This window comes from Rutilus rutilus (assembly GCF_951802725.1).
Source record: "Rutilus rutilus genome assembly, chromosome: 11".
In the NCBI taxonomy this organism is placed as follows: domain Eukaryota; kingdom Metazoa; phylum Chordata; class Actinopteri; order Cypriniformes; family Leuciscidae; genus Rutilus; species Rutilus rutilus.
Genome location: NC_140216.1, coordinates 32,312,681 through 32,329,250, shown reverse-complemented (window position 1 = coordinate 32,329,250; position 16,570 = coordinate 32,312,681). Strand labels below are relative to the sequence as shown.

Sequence of the window (16,570 nt, the reverse complement as noted above, 5' to 3'; positions counted from 1 at the left end):
AATTTATCATTTGCAACATATTTAGGCCTACACAGTAATATTTATGCTTTTTAAATATTGTTTTGAAATCTCTATAATTTGACTTCAGATGTTGTTTTATTTTTATTAAAGCATATGAAATTACCAACAGTAATTGCACAAAATATCATTTAAATGTCTTTGTGTTGCATTATTTACCAAGTTCTGTTATATTTACTAAAACAGATATTTGTGTTTATAAAGCATATATATTGTACAGTTCATGTGCTGGAAATTGTATTTTATTGATGATTATTTCTGCACTCTCTACCATTTGCACAGTCCACTAAAAGCCATGGAATTAAGAGAATAAACATCAGACATTAGAAAAAAATCTTTTACAGCCAAATCTAACATCAAAACAGTAACCGAGTTGAAAGGATCCCTCTTCTAGAACACATTACAACATCACAGTGTATTTCTTGGCTCAACTGGACCCAGTTTCCATCATTTGAACTGTCTCATGCACCAACTCCAGCTCCAGCTGAGTCACGGTTTTACTTAGAACTGGTGTTGTTCCGGGCTTATACTTATACTTTGCCTCTCTGTGAGAGAAAGACATAGATCAATATATTACCAGTTTAAGGCATTAGGTAGAATTAACACAAACCTTTGAATATGCACAGCTGCTGTGACATATTAAAGTACACATTTTGTAATTACATTAAAAGTAATAATGTGTGACGTGATGTGTTGTCTTACCTCTTATAGTTATATGGGGACTCTTTGTGGGGTCTGATATAGTCCACCCCCTCTTTTGTAATCACACACAGGTCTATGTTGTTGCCTGATCCCAGGTCACTCATGATGCCTGCATGGACAGCATCACTTACCAGTGCCTTGGCCTCCTCCAGCTAAAGGTAAGACAGAAATATTTCAGGCAAAAAGGACAAGTAAGGTCCTAGATGTCTTTTGCAAGCTTTTGCAGATAATCTTTTGCTGTAAATTTCAAGGACATATAATTAAGTAAATTTGTGACAGTATTGAATAAAGTGTGTAATTTTAACTTAAAACCTTTCAGTTTATAGAATAACTGTTAAATCTATGCAATGGCTCATAAAAATAACTAATAACATAAACAAACCTATACAAATGTTGAGTTGTCATACATGGTAAACGTCAAGTCACATTTACAGCCCAGTCAGATGGAGAGCTAAATTGTTCTATAATCTGTGAGACATGACCTTTATATTTAGAAGCAAAACACAGACCTCAACACTTGGTACACACACCAAAAAAAGATAAATGTGACAATCAATGGCTACTTTTTGAGTAAAACAAACTCCAGGTACTGCCAAACTAGTTAGAGAACTTGACAAAAAAGAAAAACTTATAAATGCAACCTTATTAATTATTCATGCCCCAGCCCAGTACATGCTGGGAACATCTGAGTTGTGTAAACTTTAGTAGATTTTAATATATTCAAATTTGTGTATACATAGCGCAAGGTTTACTACAGTACTTTGGAATCAATACTTGGGAACTCACAACAAACAATCCAAAGCAATATATACTTATAAGTTAGAGCTGTCATTTCTATTATTATCAAGTTCATCCTGAAACTAAATTATTTTTCTGTTGAATTTACTGTTACAGCACCTTGAGCTACAAGAACACAGAAGTTAAGACATCTATAGAAACCTTAGCAGGTTAAAAAAGGCAACTTACATCCATGTTTGCTTTGAATCTGTCCTCCAGTATCCCCATTGCAGCCAGATTACCAGATCCTAAAAACACAGAAACATATAGCGGTCATTAATTCTCTTGAGAACTGATCACATATGTGCAAAAATATTTTGCAGGAATTTCCATTGTGAAAGCAGAACACGTTATAACATTCAAAGATCAGCTGATGAACCTTTCAGCGATCAGTTCTTAAAAGAGCCTTTACTTTTTTCAAAGGACAAAACACTTTTTATTAGAACTTTTGTGCAATGGAAAGGTTCCATGGATGTTAATTGTTTAAGAGTGTAATACACTAATTTTTATCTAAAAGAAGTGCATAATCATCTGAATTAACACATTCCTCACCTATAAGATATATCATTTTTTATCATCAATTGGATGTCACATACATACCCATGGCTAGATATGGCACCTTGTCCATGCTCCCATAAGGGCCAACAGTGTACAGGTGGCTGCCAGTGCAGTCAACACCCCCTAAAATTAGATGAGCTCCAATCATACCTCGATACCTGACAAACAGAAGCACAAGCAATTAAACATTATTGTGTATAGAGTGACCACACATAAAACAGCCTTATGTTTCTATAGTACACAAACAAACATACATGATCACACAGTGTATTTGTGATAACAGGTGAAGATAATAATACATCACCAAGTCAGCACACACCTGAAGAGCATGTCTTGAAGTATGTTGACTGCCATAATGACTCTTGGGTTCCTGCCGCTGTTCATGGAGAATATGGTGAGGTTTGATGACAGCATATCTGTCGTCTTCTCTGTGTCCGCTGCTGTTCCTGCTCCACAACAACTAACACAAATAAAATGGTTACAATTTTACAATAAGGTCTCATAAAGTTATAAGGTTACAATAAGCTACAATATTGATAACATAATAGTTACAACATTAATTTAATGAATTAACTATAAACTAACAATGATAAATATATTTTTGCAGCTTTTATTAACCTTAGTTAATAAAAAAAGGTTCCCGGTCATATTTTTGTTCATAGTCCATTAACTAATGTTTGACCTTATAAATGTTTTAGTAGCTTGTATGTTGAGATTAACATTAACTAAGATTAATAAATGCTATAGAAGTATTTTTCATTGTTAAATACTTGCATTGTTAAATATTTTTCTGTTAACAAATGAAACCCTATTGTAAAATGTTACTAAAAAAATTAAAATGTGACTGATTTATATGCATTTGTATCATTATTTGCTTTATAAACAATGTACATTTGACATTAAAAAAAAATAAAGTTAAACCCTTTTTATAACTGGTGAAATGGATCTTTAATGCCTAATGTTACTTACTATATGTTAGGTGCAATGTAGTGAATCTTGGCACACTTTTTATCAGCAACTACATCATCAGAAGTGGCTCTTGTGTCTGCTCCCAGAACTACACCATCCTACACACACACACACACACACACACACACACACACACACACACACACACACACACACACACACTAGTTTAGTTTGTCAGAAATATCTATATGAAATTATTACATTCTCATAAAAAAAAAGGTACAAAAGCTGTCACTGGGGCGGTACCCTTTCAAAAAGACACCTTTGTACCTAAAGAGAGCATATTAGTAGGGTAAGTCGGGGTAAGATGATCCCCCACCTTAATTTCTTCTAGATGACACAAAATCTCATCTCAGCACTTTTGATGAGTGGCTAAACTATTTTTAATTTTGTCATTTCATTTGATTATCAACATTTGTGAGATTTAGTCACCCGAAAAAAGTGATGACTGTATTATGTTGAATATCAAAGTTTTTGCCCAAAGTTGTTAATCAGGGATTTGTGGATACATTAATGTTTTTAGATTTGTGGAATAAAAGTTATAGTTTTTATTTTGAAGTAAAAAGATTAAATTAGACCCTTGGGGTAAGATGACCCGATTTGGCACAGAAGGCCCCAAGTGGGATGTTAGTGTTATTATTTTTAAATACCTCCTTTAATACCACAGTTAGAGGGCCAATAGTGGAGTAAGATGGCATCTTTGAATAATTTTACATTTTGTTCTGTAACAACTAAAATAGCAAATGTTTCTATTTATTTCCTATAATAACACATTGGCTGATCATCATCATCCTGCACATGTTAATGCACCTGCTTATAAATGTGTTGGGATTTAAAAGTAAATGCATATTGTACAATGGCATCTTCACCTACGTTACGCTACTTTAAAGGAACATATTGGTACCAAAAGTGTGCATATATTAATAGGCTACCTAAATGTTTCATATGGAACTTTTTTTACAGTGTACCATCCCAGTGACAGCTTTTGTAGCCTACCATTTTTTTTCTAAGTGTATATGCTTTGATTTCTAATTACCTTATAAACCACTCCAGCAATGGTGGTGCCTGTTTTCATGGGTTTTGGAGCCTTGATTTTCCCCTCTTCTGAGCCATTCTCTAGTACAATATTTCTAAATGGAGGAGGAGGAGATTTGTGTAGCTACACGATAGTGCAATGAATCGAGCAGGTCATGTCAGGATACACTTTTAAAAAGTTTTACAGAATTTATTGGATGTGTGAATATTGCATTAAACTCAATTGTAGAAAACAATGTGCGTTTTCATTTTGAGGAAAAAGACCGAATTAGGTCTGAACATACTTTCACTTTTGTTCCGACACCGTGAAACAATGATAATGATAATGATAATGCCAAGTATATTTTTTACATTTTACGCACAGTAGGCCTATTATCATATTAAAACTGTGTGAAGCCTAATTTCTTCTTACCTTGTTGAATTTTCGAAGTTAAACCCAGGCAGAGCAGGGTCGAGGACGCAAGAAAGTGCCATGTCCAAAATCTACTCGGGAAATGTTTGCTTCGTGTAATGCGCCTCGCGAACACTAGGTTTGCTGTTCAGATGAGCGTGTACATTCAGTCGAGCGACTCGTAGGCGAGACGTTTATCCACAATCTGTATGTCAAGTTTATAAAAATGGAGAGGCATAATTCATACTCACAAGTAAAAGGTGTCAGCACTGGCGTAAGTTGGCTATTTATCGTGTTTATAAATGACTTAAGCCTTTGCAGCTTGTTGTTTGAAAAGCTGACGAGAATTTGACTTTTAAATATGCTAATGTTACGCGTCGGAGGCAAGTGATGTTTATTTGATCGTTTGAGACAATGTTATGGAATAATCGTTTAAATATATAATGTTATTTATCTGTGTAGTTGTGAATCTGCAGTTTAAGTACAATGTAGCTCAAAGTTACTTTCGCTTTCGTGGATGGATATTGTGGCATCAATCGTCAAGGCGATCTAGTGACATCTTGAAATATCAACTTCCATTTGGAGAGATCTAAAGTTTTAATAATTGATTGTCGCAAATTCCCACTTAGCTTAGGCCTACTTATTTAAAACAATAGTAGAACATGTTGTAGGGATTGTTCCCCCTCCGATTCATTTTCCATTTGACCATAGATGTCACTAAATCTCACCTCAACACAATTTATTGAGTGCTATGCCTTTTATATTTTGATTTAACTGCATTTGTGAGAATTATTAGACCTGAACAGTTAATGAGGTTAAAAGCTAATACATTTATAATTTTCATATATGTCGCATTTTATATTAATGATAATTTCTTCATTACTTAACTAATTCATGATTTCATTATTAATTGGTTAGACCACCATTCTTGCTGTTAAGTTCAATGGAGGAGTTATCATTGGGTCTGACTCCAGAGCTTCTATGGGAGAGTGAGTATTTTCCAACAATTTGTCCTATTACACACAATTACAGCTCTCTTAACTACAATATAACTTTTAACTACAGGTCTTATGTGTCATCCAAAACCATCAACAAGCTGATCCAGGTGCATGATAAAATATTCTGCTGCATAGCTGGATCATTGGCAGATGCACAAGCTGTTACCAAAATGGCCAAATTCCAGCTGTCTTTTCACAGGTCTGTTTATTTCTGTAGCAAGAAAGGCTGAGCTATTAAGTTTTGTCCGTGGCTGTAAAATCTCTATATGTCTTTAGTATTCAGATGGAATCTCCTCCCTTGGTGAAAGCTGCAGCATCCATTATGAGGGAACTTTGCTATAACAATAAGGAAGAGCTGCAGGCAGGCTTCATCACAGCGGGCTGGGACAGGAAAAAGGGACCACAGGTGATGCTCTGCTAACACAAACTGACTAGACAAGGACAAAGGATATGAATAAAGTTCAGCATCACAGTCACATGTGGCTCTCAAATACTCTTAAATTTGCTGTAGCCATGCAAATAAATAAAACAAATAAAAAATATATAATACTAACAGCACAGTTTGCATTGAGAAATATTAGTTGGTGTGGAAATAATTAGAACTAATGTTATGAATGGCAATGTAAAGCAAAATAAAGCATTTTAGTTAAGCACAGCAAAGTTATTGATTTTATTGTCTGTTTATCAAGTGTTATACAAACCTCAACCACGCAGATGCATAACATTCTCTTTTGCAAATGTTTTGCCTTTGCACAGATATATGTAGTGTCTTTGGGAGGAATGTTACTCAGTCAGCCTTTCACCATCGGTGGATCTGGCAGCACATACATCTATGGTTATGTGGATGCCAAATTCAAACCGGACATGAGTTTAGAAGAGGCTACACAGTTTTCCACAAATGGTACAGTAGAATTCCAATAAGAAGTTTATTGACATTTATATGTATTGTGAATAAAACAATGTTTTAAGAGTTAATGGCTAATGTTTGTGTCTTTACAGCTTTGGCTCTGGCTATGGGTCGGGACAATGTTAGTGGTGGTGTGGTTCACCTGGTTGTCATCACTGAAGCAGGAGCCAAGCATATAGTTGTTCCAGGAGATAAACTGCCCAAGTTCCACGATGAATAGAACACACGACTATGACCAAGACAGTTCTACAAATATCACTACTTTGTGATTGTGTGCAGATTTATGATTTTGCTGAAGCTTATTTTCCACACACCCTTTGTTATTCATAATAAATATGAAAAGTGTTATGTACAGTGTGATGTCCCTTCTTACATACATAGCATATTATGTCCGTTTCAGATTCATTTTGTTTGTAGAAATATGGACATGCAATCATAAGGATTTCCACACAAACTATACAAAATGGCAAAGAGTGCATTCAGAAAAGAAAGGATGAAATTATTTACTATGCCTCCATCATTCCTGATTGTGAACTTTGAAAGGGCCCATCGATTTATTTGGGGACCTACAGTATACAAGTTTATCTCTCAATCTTTGACCAAACATTTTGAAGAAAACACTAAAAATAATGATTTTGTGTTTAATACAACAGAGCAGGTCTACAGTAGTACCTTAAGTTCAAGCCTTAAATTGAAAATATTAAGCATTTTCAACATTTGCATTCAATTTGTGTAGAAATACTAATTTTGACCTATGCAAATAATAGGGTTGTTTATGATATTTACAATGATTCCTCAGTTGTCAATACCAAAGTACGGAAAATACGTATCTATAAATGTAATACATATCAAAGCCATAAAATTAAGTAAACATTGACTTCATTTGATGACACTGGTGTTTCCAGCATGCACTGGTGCATAAATAATTAATATGGTTGCATTTCTTCACAGTGAGTTTTATTTATTTAATGTTTTTATTGTTTTCAACTGTAGTAAGGTGTGGTTTTGGGACAACTGATGTTTCTTTTACATTCAAAATATCCCATTTGTACTCAAAAATTATCCACTGATTGTTACCATTAAAGTGTATGAAGTGAAGGGTCTGTGTGTGCAAAAAAGATGCTTCACTTAAGGGCCCTAGACCCATAAAGTATAGTAAAAGGGGGTGCTGTGGAGAATTACTTTTAAGTTAAATTATATGTCTAAATATTTTCTAGGCTACAGGTAATGTTTCAAATATCTTGACTTTTTAATGTGGTCGTTAAAATGACAGTAGCCTACTACAGTCATAGGCTTGCTTCTGAGCACAAAGGGAAGTAACTTTCTTTCACTTTCTGTTAGAGAGAAAATGGAGGAATAATGTTGTAAGCAGCTTAAAATACTGCAGGATTGGCAGTACTACACAACAAAGTATCTTTTTTTTTTTTGGAATTCAATTGATTCGCACTATAAAGTGTTTCGTTTGAGTTGTACAGAGATATCGAGTGTCGAGTCTCCTCTGGCGTCAGGCAGGTTTGCACAGGACAGGTTGCTTTCCATCCATTCAAAATGTCGGAGGAAATGTTTCCAGAACCAGGATGGCTATCTGAAGAAGTCAAAACCGGGGTAAGCGATCGCCTCATGCGCTTAAAAGACTCGAACGTGAAGTTTATTTCAAGCTGCATAACATAAAGTTCACATTTTAAAACTTTTTACGATAAAAAGATTAGCTTGTAAAATGCTTCAGCAAGCGTTAACCTTTATTCATAGCGTCATAAAAAAAATCACGGCTTATATAATTTTTTTACATGAATGCAATTTAGCTTCATTTTGTTGATTTATTTCTCTCTTTTTTTATTTTAGACGACAATCATCGCGGTTACTTTTGACGGTGGAGTTGTTCTTGGCTCAGATTCCCGAGTGTCAGCGGGGTAAGATACATTTGTACTGTAGCCTAGTTTATGCAGAGTTGTAACCTATTAAATTTCCAAAACTTTCCACAGAAAGTTTAAAAACAATCACACAATAATAGACAACGTATGATATTAAAAATATATATACGTGTACGTATCATTATTTAAGACATAGATAATCAGTCATTTATTCAGTGAATATTTGAAAAAAGAATCCTCGAACCAAGAACATTAAAATGCTGTTTCTTTGGGAATTGTTTTCAGGGAGACAGTGGTGAATCGTGTAATGAACAAGCTCTCCCTCCTCCATGACAAGATCTACTGTGCTCTGTCTGGATCAGCAGCGGATGCTCAAACCATTGCTGAGATAGTCAACTACCAACTGGATGTGCACAGGTATTTATCACCAATGTCCTGTTATTCTCTGAGTCTTCATGAACTTACTGTTTGGCACATTGACAACCAGTACCAAAGCAATGTGCCTCAGAGATTTTCCAGTGTCTCATAAATGTGATGAATAATGTATCCTGACAGTATTGAAGTGGAAGATGACCCACTCGTATGCTCTGCTGCTACTCTGGTGAAGAATATTTCATACAAATATAAAGAGGAACTATCAGCACATCTTATTGTTGCAGGGTGGGACAGAAAAGCAGGAGGACAGGTTAGATCATTTTGGTTATATTACAAAATGATATATTCTAAACGTTATGTATAGCAGGTCATTTTGAATTAAATTATACATGTTAAATATCAGAATGTTATTACATATGTGGTCATGTATGCCTCATTCCAAACAGGTCTATGCAACACTTAATGGTTTGCTGACCAGACAGCCTTTTGCTATTGGTGGCTCTGGGAGTTTTTACATTAATGGGTTTGTGGACGCAGAGTACCGAAAAAACATGACAAAGAGGGAATGCCAAGAGTTTGTAGTAAATGGTAAGTTTGTGCAGTACACAAACACGTATATGAGAAATGTCATGTGCTGCATCCCAATTTGCCCTACTACTACTGAAATGTTTTAAAAGTGTGTGCTGTTTTTTTTGTTTTTTGTATCCTGTCACGGTTTAAACTGCCCTGTCAATCATCTTGTCACAGTTAAAATCTTTCACATTCAATTAAATTGAATTTCCTACCGTATCTGAGAAAAAATTAGTATCACGTTAATCTGGCAGTCATGAGTCTTACATGTGGAGAAATCTTATAATGTGTTTGCATGATGATTGTCGCCATTATAGTGTAGAAAGGGAAGGGTCTGTGTGTGCGAAAAAGATGCTTCACAGTGACATAACTTTAGGGCCCCAAACCCAAATGCGAAAAAGTATAGTAAATGGGTGCAATGGAGGATTAGTGCATTGAAAAGTTATAGTGACCAAATGATGCATTGAAAAGGTAGGGATCAAACTTATGTCCTTCAAGATGGCTAATTTTGATCGGTTTCTGAAGCGTCAAAGAAGCATCAATTTGAGTATTGAGAAACACCCAGAGTGTGCACAGACCTGTACTTCAAATTCTAACCAAAAGTAGACCATCCGGGTATCTTTGGAGTACTCACTAATTGAATGCGAATAATATTAGGACGGATAGTATGTGAACTGGGATACAGTAATGTTGATAAGGAAAGAGATGGTATGTTATTAGTGATTAGTAAAATTATTAAAGTGCTAATTTTAGAGATGCAGATGGTAGATCAGTTAGTTTAAATGACTATCATAAGTAAATATGGTAAATAAGGTGGAAATAGCAGAGGTAAGGGAAAATACTATACCATACTAAACGTGTTATAGAAGCAGGTGCATTGCATCAAGTAGGCTATAACAGGAAATGACCAGCAATTGATAAGCATGTACTGTAGATGTTCAAATGGCACAATACAGTTTTAGATGTGGCCTTCGTGTTTAGAATTCTCCCTTTATCAGTGTGCTGGATTCAACTCTAACATTAGCTCTGCCAAGAGACTGATTGTAGATGGACAGCCTTTTATTTTTCTCATAAAATCTCAATATTCAATGACTGTAAATATATTGATGAAGATCAGGCCAGGACCTGACAGGATTTATGTTACTTTCATAATCATAATCTCTCTAAATCAATGTCTCTTAAGTGTTCTCTCTCTCTCCCTCTCTATAGCTCTCTCTCTGGCGATGGGTCGGGATGGCTCAAGTGGAGGCGTTGCGTATGTTGTTACCATTGATCAAGATGGAGCAGAAGAGAAGTGCGTTTTAGGAAATGAACTGCCCAAATTTTTTGATCAGTGAATTTAAGTGAATTCTTTGCTCTGAAATTAAGAACATCAACATGTATAATATCAACCTGCTTTCATTGAGCAGGACAAAATACTGCATGAGATTGCAGAGTTGTTTCAATCAATTGTTTTGTTGGACCACTGTGTGAACAACTGTATTCACTTTGTCTCAAAGTTTGATAATAAACCATATTAGAAATGTATATGCTTTCAAGTTAATTCTGACACCAAAATGATTTGAGTCAAAAATTATATATTAGCAATAATAGAAATACTTATGGACCTGTCTAGACAGAAAACTGAGCACAGCCTGACTAAGGACTCCTTTGCTATGACTCATCATTTGCTAGGCAGAAATGAACAAGGCAGGTTGTAGAGCATGTTTTGTTATGGCTTCTCGGAAAAGGGAGACATTTTTTGCATCTTAAAAAAAACGTACAGTAACAAATATACATTATGAATAATACTAATGATAAAATATTTATTGATTTGTTTTGACTATATACATCTGAAGTATTCTTTGATAATCCTTAGGTTCACCTAACTGCATACTCTGAAGGTAATTACAAATCCTGAGGAACAACTGACTCGAGTAAAAAAAAAAAAAAGATCGACAGAGGAAAGGTTAAAATGTGAACGCTATTTTTGTACAGCACTGAACAGACTTTTTTGGCTTTATGTTGAAGGAAACCCCCTTCCCGAGAAACTGAAAGTAAAATAATGTCGGTGTCCTAAAATGCCCCGGCGCCGTGTGAAGAGAAGACAACATCGCACTCCGTAGGAACGGGACTCCCAGTGTTAACATTACAGAGAAGAAAATAACTTTATTTTATTTTATTATTATTATCTTACGCGCTCGGGCTATACAGCGTTACCACGGCAACCGACTTATACGTGCAGCATGCAGAAAGTTTTGGTGTTCGCGTGTATTTTATGTGTTGATATAATAATAGTTTACACTCTGGACCTCGGAGCAACTTTGCTGAAGTCTCTTACAAGAAATCTCGACCATAATCTATTACGCCAATGGGCTGAATCTGGACTGCGATGCACACTGCTGTACGCAGGGTCTATGTTATCTAAAGATGCTGCAGGTCCATTAATAAGGAGATGGATTACAGTCCACTGTTTTATCTTTTCGGTGTATGAAACCGGACGGTTGGCGTTGTTTGACAACTATCGCCTTGATAAATTTAATATGTGGCTTGTCGGAACCGTCGCTGCTGCTTTAGCTTGTCTTTTTTGGGAGGTAATGCTGCCTGACACGAACGGAGAGAGCAACGGCAAAGAGCGCAAACAGAGGGCTCGAGTCCTCTTCATCCGGGTCATCCGTTTCTACAAACCAGACTACATATTATTGTGTGGAGCTTTTGTCTTTCTGGCCCTAGCTGTGCTATGTGAGTATTTCGTTGTATTTACTTAACTTTGTATTTAAAATAATAAATGTAATTTAATGTAAACATGCTTTGTAACGTTCATTTTACGTGTTTCAGGTGAGATGTTCATCCCACTGTACACAGGAGAGGTGATTGACATCTTGGGTTCTCATTACCAGTGGGACAACTTTAGATCAGCTATCATTCTCATGGGATTATTCTCATTGGGAAGGTATTGCAGAATATGAGTTTTGTATTACAACAACAACAAAAAGCCCATTTAAGTGTCTCTTAAACTCTGTTTTTTGTTGTTCTCAGTTCTTTCAGTGCAGGTTGTCGTGGAGGCCTGTTCATGTGTGCAATCAACAGCTTCACTTGCAGAGTCAAGGTGCAACTGTTTGGGTCCCTTGTCAGGCAGGACATTGGCTTCTTTGAGACCATAAAGACAGGTAGATCCAGTGTGATTGCTGGTACAGTCATCATCTGTGTGATACCCTTTTTATATTGACTCATAGTCATTATTTCCACTAAATCTGTCTTTCAGGTGATATCACATCTAGACTATCCACAGACACTACTTTGATGGGCCGGGCTGTGGCCCTGAATGTCAACGTCCTTCTACGGACCCTGATCAAGACCCTAGGCATGCTGTATCTGATGGTGAGCCTCTCCTGGAAGCTTACACTGCTGATGCTGATGGAGACACCACTGACAGGCTTACTGCAGAACATATATGACACGCATTATCAGGTATGGGGTTAACAAGAGTACCATGATGAATTAAGTATAATAGTTTTTTTTGCCTATGAGAATCATATCATATTATATATCAAGTTTGCATGCCCTTTTTAGAGGCTGTCAAAAGAAGTTCAGGACTCCATAGCACAATCCAATGAGACTGCTGGGGAGGCAGTGTCAGGCATCAGGACGGTAAAGAGTTTCAGGACAGAACTTGGTGAAGCCCATCGCTATGATGTCCGCTTGATGGAAACCCATAATCTAAAGACCCGACGGGACACAGTCAGGGCGATTTACCTGCTAGTTAGGCGGGTTAGTATGAGTTTACTTCTCATTTTAATGTGCGTATGTGTTTATTTTCTTTGAAGCAAACTTGTTGATATGGAACTGCATATTGCATTGCTATGGATCTTTTCTGATTTGCAGATGACAGAAGTGGGAATGAAGGTGGCCATGCTTTACTATGGGAGACTCTTCATCCAGTATGGACAGATGAGCACAGGGAATCTTGTCTCTTTCATCCTTTATCAGCAAAACCTTGGAGACAACATCAGGGTGTGTCTATGTTTATTTTTAAAAAGAAGAGGTTTTTGTGGTGACACAGAGAGTAGAGAAAAGTTGTATCACCTAAATCAGCAGTCCTCACAGTTAAAGTTAAAATAATTTATAAATATTTATCCATCTCTATTACAGACTTTGATCTATATCTTTGGAGACATGCTGAACTCAGTAGGTGCGGCCGGTAAGGTGTTTGAGTACCTGGACCGAAAGTCTGAAGTCAGTATTGATGGCAGTTTGCAGCCCAGTGATCTGAAAGGACACGTCAGCTTTCAAAACCTCACCTTCTCGTATCCCAGAAGACCCGACCACAATGTGTTAAAGGTACATCTTTTGCTCAGAAGAATCACTTCACTTAGTCTTTATCAAGGTTGATAATGCAATTCACTTGAACCTGTCCATGAGTGCATGAGAACATAAGTTTGCAAATATGTTGTGTACGAGCTAATTCTATTTTAAAAATGCAGTTGTTATTTATGAGCTATACATGATCTATAGAAGGTTTATCATATACTTCTATATATACTATTTTCAATAATTTATCTTAATTAACCCTACCTTTTCATCTGTTTTCAGAACTTCTCTCTGGAGTTGAAGCCCGGTCAGATGACGGCTCTGGTGGGAATGTCAGGTGGGGGGAAGAGCACCTGTGTGAGTCTGCTGGAGAGATTCTACCAGCCTCAGCAGGGACACATTCTGTTAGATGGACAACCACTGCAGAACTACCAACACAACTACTTGCACAGCAAGGTGAATACTTTCTAAGAACAAACACTTTACTGTTGTACTGTAGTTTAATTCCATACCAGCTCTGTTCATACATACCTACAAGTCTACTCTAAAGAACCATATAAAACCAGCCAATGCAATGCAAGAACATATACTGTAAATAATCCCTCTCAGATAGCAATGGTGGGTCAGGAGCCTGTACTTTTCTCTGGCACCGTTCGAGACAACATTGCCTATGGTCTGCCTGGCTGCTCAATGGAGAGAGTAAAGGAGGCCGCCAGCAAAGCCAATGCCCATGCCTTCATCAGCAAACTGGAAAATGGCTACGACACAGGTAAAGAAACTGTTATCACTTACCACTTTAATTCTCATATTTGTGTCAGTGGCTAGGACGGTCAACTGTTATTGGTCAGTTCTGATGGGACATAACATTTTTTATTTTATTTTTTTATTCTAATTATTTTCCAACATCTGTGAACAACAGAACTGCTAGAATTCATAGCTTTTAGTTATACATTCAAAAAGGCTTTGCCTGAAAAAACTTTGCTGGTCCACTTGCTAGACCAGCACTAACCAGCATAAACCAGGCTGGACTAGCATGCAAATACACTTCGTCTAAGATGGGCTTTACATTTAAAGTCATTTTAGAATTACTGATTATCAGCCATTCGGATAGTTTTCTTTTGGATTTCTGTAATCACTCCATTTATGATTGGATAAGGAAGGGTTTAGATTTAGGAATGCAAAGGTGTTTTATTAAATGCAAAGTACACAGCCATCAAACAGTGCTTTCTCTGTCAGATGTGGGAGAGCGTGGTAACCTACTCTCGGGAGGTGAGAAGCAGCGAATCGCTATCGCCAGAGCTCTGATCAGAGAACCTCAGGTGCTCATACTGGACGAAGTGACTAGCTCTTTGGACACTGAGAGTGAACAAATGGTAAATAAAATGGCTATTCATTATGAACACAAACACATAAGTACATAAGCCTTCACAAATCCCTGCTTCCTTTAGTGCTGCTATCAAAAGATTTCTTATGTGTTTTATTATTCCACAGGTTCAACAGGCCCTGGCCTGCTGCCCCACTCAGACCTTGCTTGTGATTGCTCATAGGCTGAAGACCATTGAGAGGGCGGATCAGATTGTGCTGATTGACAGCGGGGAGATGGTGGAGTTGGGCACACATGAGGAACTCATGAACAAGAAGGGAAGTTACTATAAACTGAGAGAAAGGCTCTTTAGTGATGATAACACAGTTGAAGACAAGGAGAAACTGGACACATTAAAAATCGAATAGTCTGTCGTAGAAATATTGTACATTGTAATAAACAAACATGCCATTGTAAATAGATACCTGTAAGGGCAAAAGTTGTGAAACTGGCCTGTACATAAACCCAGTGATGATCATCAGTCAAAATGTTTTATCAACAAACACTTAAAAAGTTGTAATATTTAAATGTGAATAAATAATGGGTTCTTGCTAATCTGCTTGTGACTGATTTTAATAGTAGTTTAATTCAAAGTTTAATTTGAGATTGCAGTGTTTTATGGGTGCCTGGTATGAATGAATATACTGTATCTGCTCATGTGATGTGCTTAGATAACTTTAAACTATTATACTATATGGTTTAGATCTAGTGATATAGTGACTTTTTTTGTGTTTGTTAAAAAGGAATACTATTCAGAGTTAGTATGAGTACAGAATCATGGTCAGAAATGGAGCACAATTGGTTTAGTGAAACCATGTGAGTTTCACAAAGTGCCCAAGCTGCCAGTCTGGTTTACTGGCGCTCTGCCTGGTAGCACCTTTTTGTTATTGTGTTAGTTAACCCGATTTGAATGTGCAGATGCAACACACACACACACACACACACACACACACACACACACACACACACACACACGCAGGTTGGATTTTCATGTTTTATGGGGACATTCCATAGACATCATAATTTTTATACTGTACAAACTATATTCTAAAGATTTTAATAAGTGTTTGTGTCCAAACACAATATTTATATAATAATATACAAATCTAAAGAACAGAAACCCAACTACCCAATCAGTCTGACCTCATTTCATTATTCATTTCATTATACCCCATCAGTCTGACCTCATTTCACCTCATTCATTCTCATTTCATTTCGTTATCACATTATCAAAGCTAACAATGCTCCATAAAATTGAAGTTTCATTGCTGTTATGACCCTTGAGCAACACATAGCTGCACATTGCTATAGATCGATATGCAGGTGAGAACCAAATGTTAGATTTTGATCTATTATTTTTACACTAGCTGTGTGGTAGCTTTGTCACACACATTTTATTTTTATTTTGAGCTGTGCAGCTACCACGAGATCAACTATCAAACAAGCTAACCCTGTTTTGCCAGAAAGTTCCTACTGTGGTTTCACCTGGTACACATTTGTGTGTTTGGCTTGGTGTCTGGCTGTACCTCGCTCATGCCGTAATCCCCCACCCCCTCGGGACAGATATGACAAGATATGGTCTCCATTTTATAACGCTGCCAGCGCTTTACCTGCCTCAAAATGGCTGTCTCCATTTTTCGGTTATGCATATAGTCTATGTATCTTTTTTCCTAAACTATGAAAGCATGTTCCTTGTGGTGATGGATTCTGGTTTAGATTAAAATTACATTACATTGCAGGTTCAGT

At 36.7% G+C, this 16,570-nt stretch overlaps 4 protein-coding genes across 4 annotated transcripts; 3 read left to right on the top strand and 1 right to left on the bottom strand.

Annotated features, from left to right (window-relative positions):
- Positions 1-244: 244 nt before the first annotated feature.
- Positions 245-4,594, bottom strand: psmb13a (proteasome 20S subunit beta 13a). Its single transcript, XM_084423493.1, has 8 exons — positions 4,472-4,594; positions 4,061-4,154; positions 3,025-3,122; positions 2,375-2,515; positions 2,098-2,213; positions 1,687-1,745; positions 721-872; positions 245-563 (listed from the first exon to the last, which is right to left on the bottom strand). Exons 1-8 carry the CDS (start codon positions 4,531-4,533, stop codon positions 446-448), a joined length of 840 nt encoding a protein of 279 aa, XP_084279619.1. The 5' UTR covers positions 4,534-4,594; the 3' UTR covers positions 245-445.
- Positions 4,579-6,703, top strand: psmb12 (proteasome 20S subunit beta 12). The gene is made up of 6 exons (XM_084423499.1): positions 4,579-4,724; positions 5,369-5,439; positions 5,516-5,647; positions 5,725-5,854; positions 6,205-6,349; positions 6,448-6,703. The coding sequence occupies exons 1-6, from the start codon at positions 4,677-4,679 to the stop codon at positions 6,573-6,575; spliced, it is 654 nt and encodes a 217-aa protein (XP_084279625.1). The 5' UTR covers positions 4,579-4,676; the 3' UTR covers positions 6,576-6,703.
- Positions 6,704-7,639: 936 nt separating this feature from the next.
- Positions 7,640-10,698, top strand: psmb9a (proteasome 20S subunit beta 9a). The gene is made up of 6 exons (XM_084423498.1): positions 7,640-7,960; positions 8,198-8,265; positions 8,512-8,643; positions 8,782-8,911; positions 9,048-9,189; positions 10,381-10,698. Exons 1-6 carry the CDS (start codon positions 7,904-7,906, stop codon positions 10,506-10,508), a joined length of 657 nt encoding a protein of 218 aa, XP_084279624.1. The 5' UTR covers positions 7,640-7,903; the 3' UTR covers positions 10,509-10,698.
- Positions 10,699-10,847: 149 nt separating this feature from the next.
- tap2a (transporter associated with antigen processing, subunit type a) lies at positions 10,848-15,379 on the top strand. The gene is made up of 11 exons (XM_084423464.1): positions 10,848-11,892; positions 11,989-12,103; positions 12,190-12,320; positions 12,416-12,621; positions 12,724-12,921; positions 13,036-13,164; positions 13,303-13,491; positions 13,744-13,917; positions 14,071-14,230; positions 14,698-14,834; positions 14,953-15,379. Exons 1-11 carry the CDS (start codon positions 11,397-11,399, stop codon positions 15,190-15,192), a joined length of 2,175 nt encoding a protein of 724 aa, XP_084279590.1. The 5' UTR covers positions 10,848-11,396; the 3' UTR covers positions 15,193-15,379.
- The last annotated feature ends 1,191 nt before the right edge of the window (positions 15,380-16,570 follow it).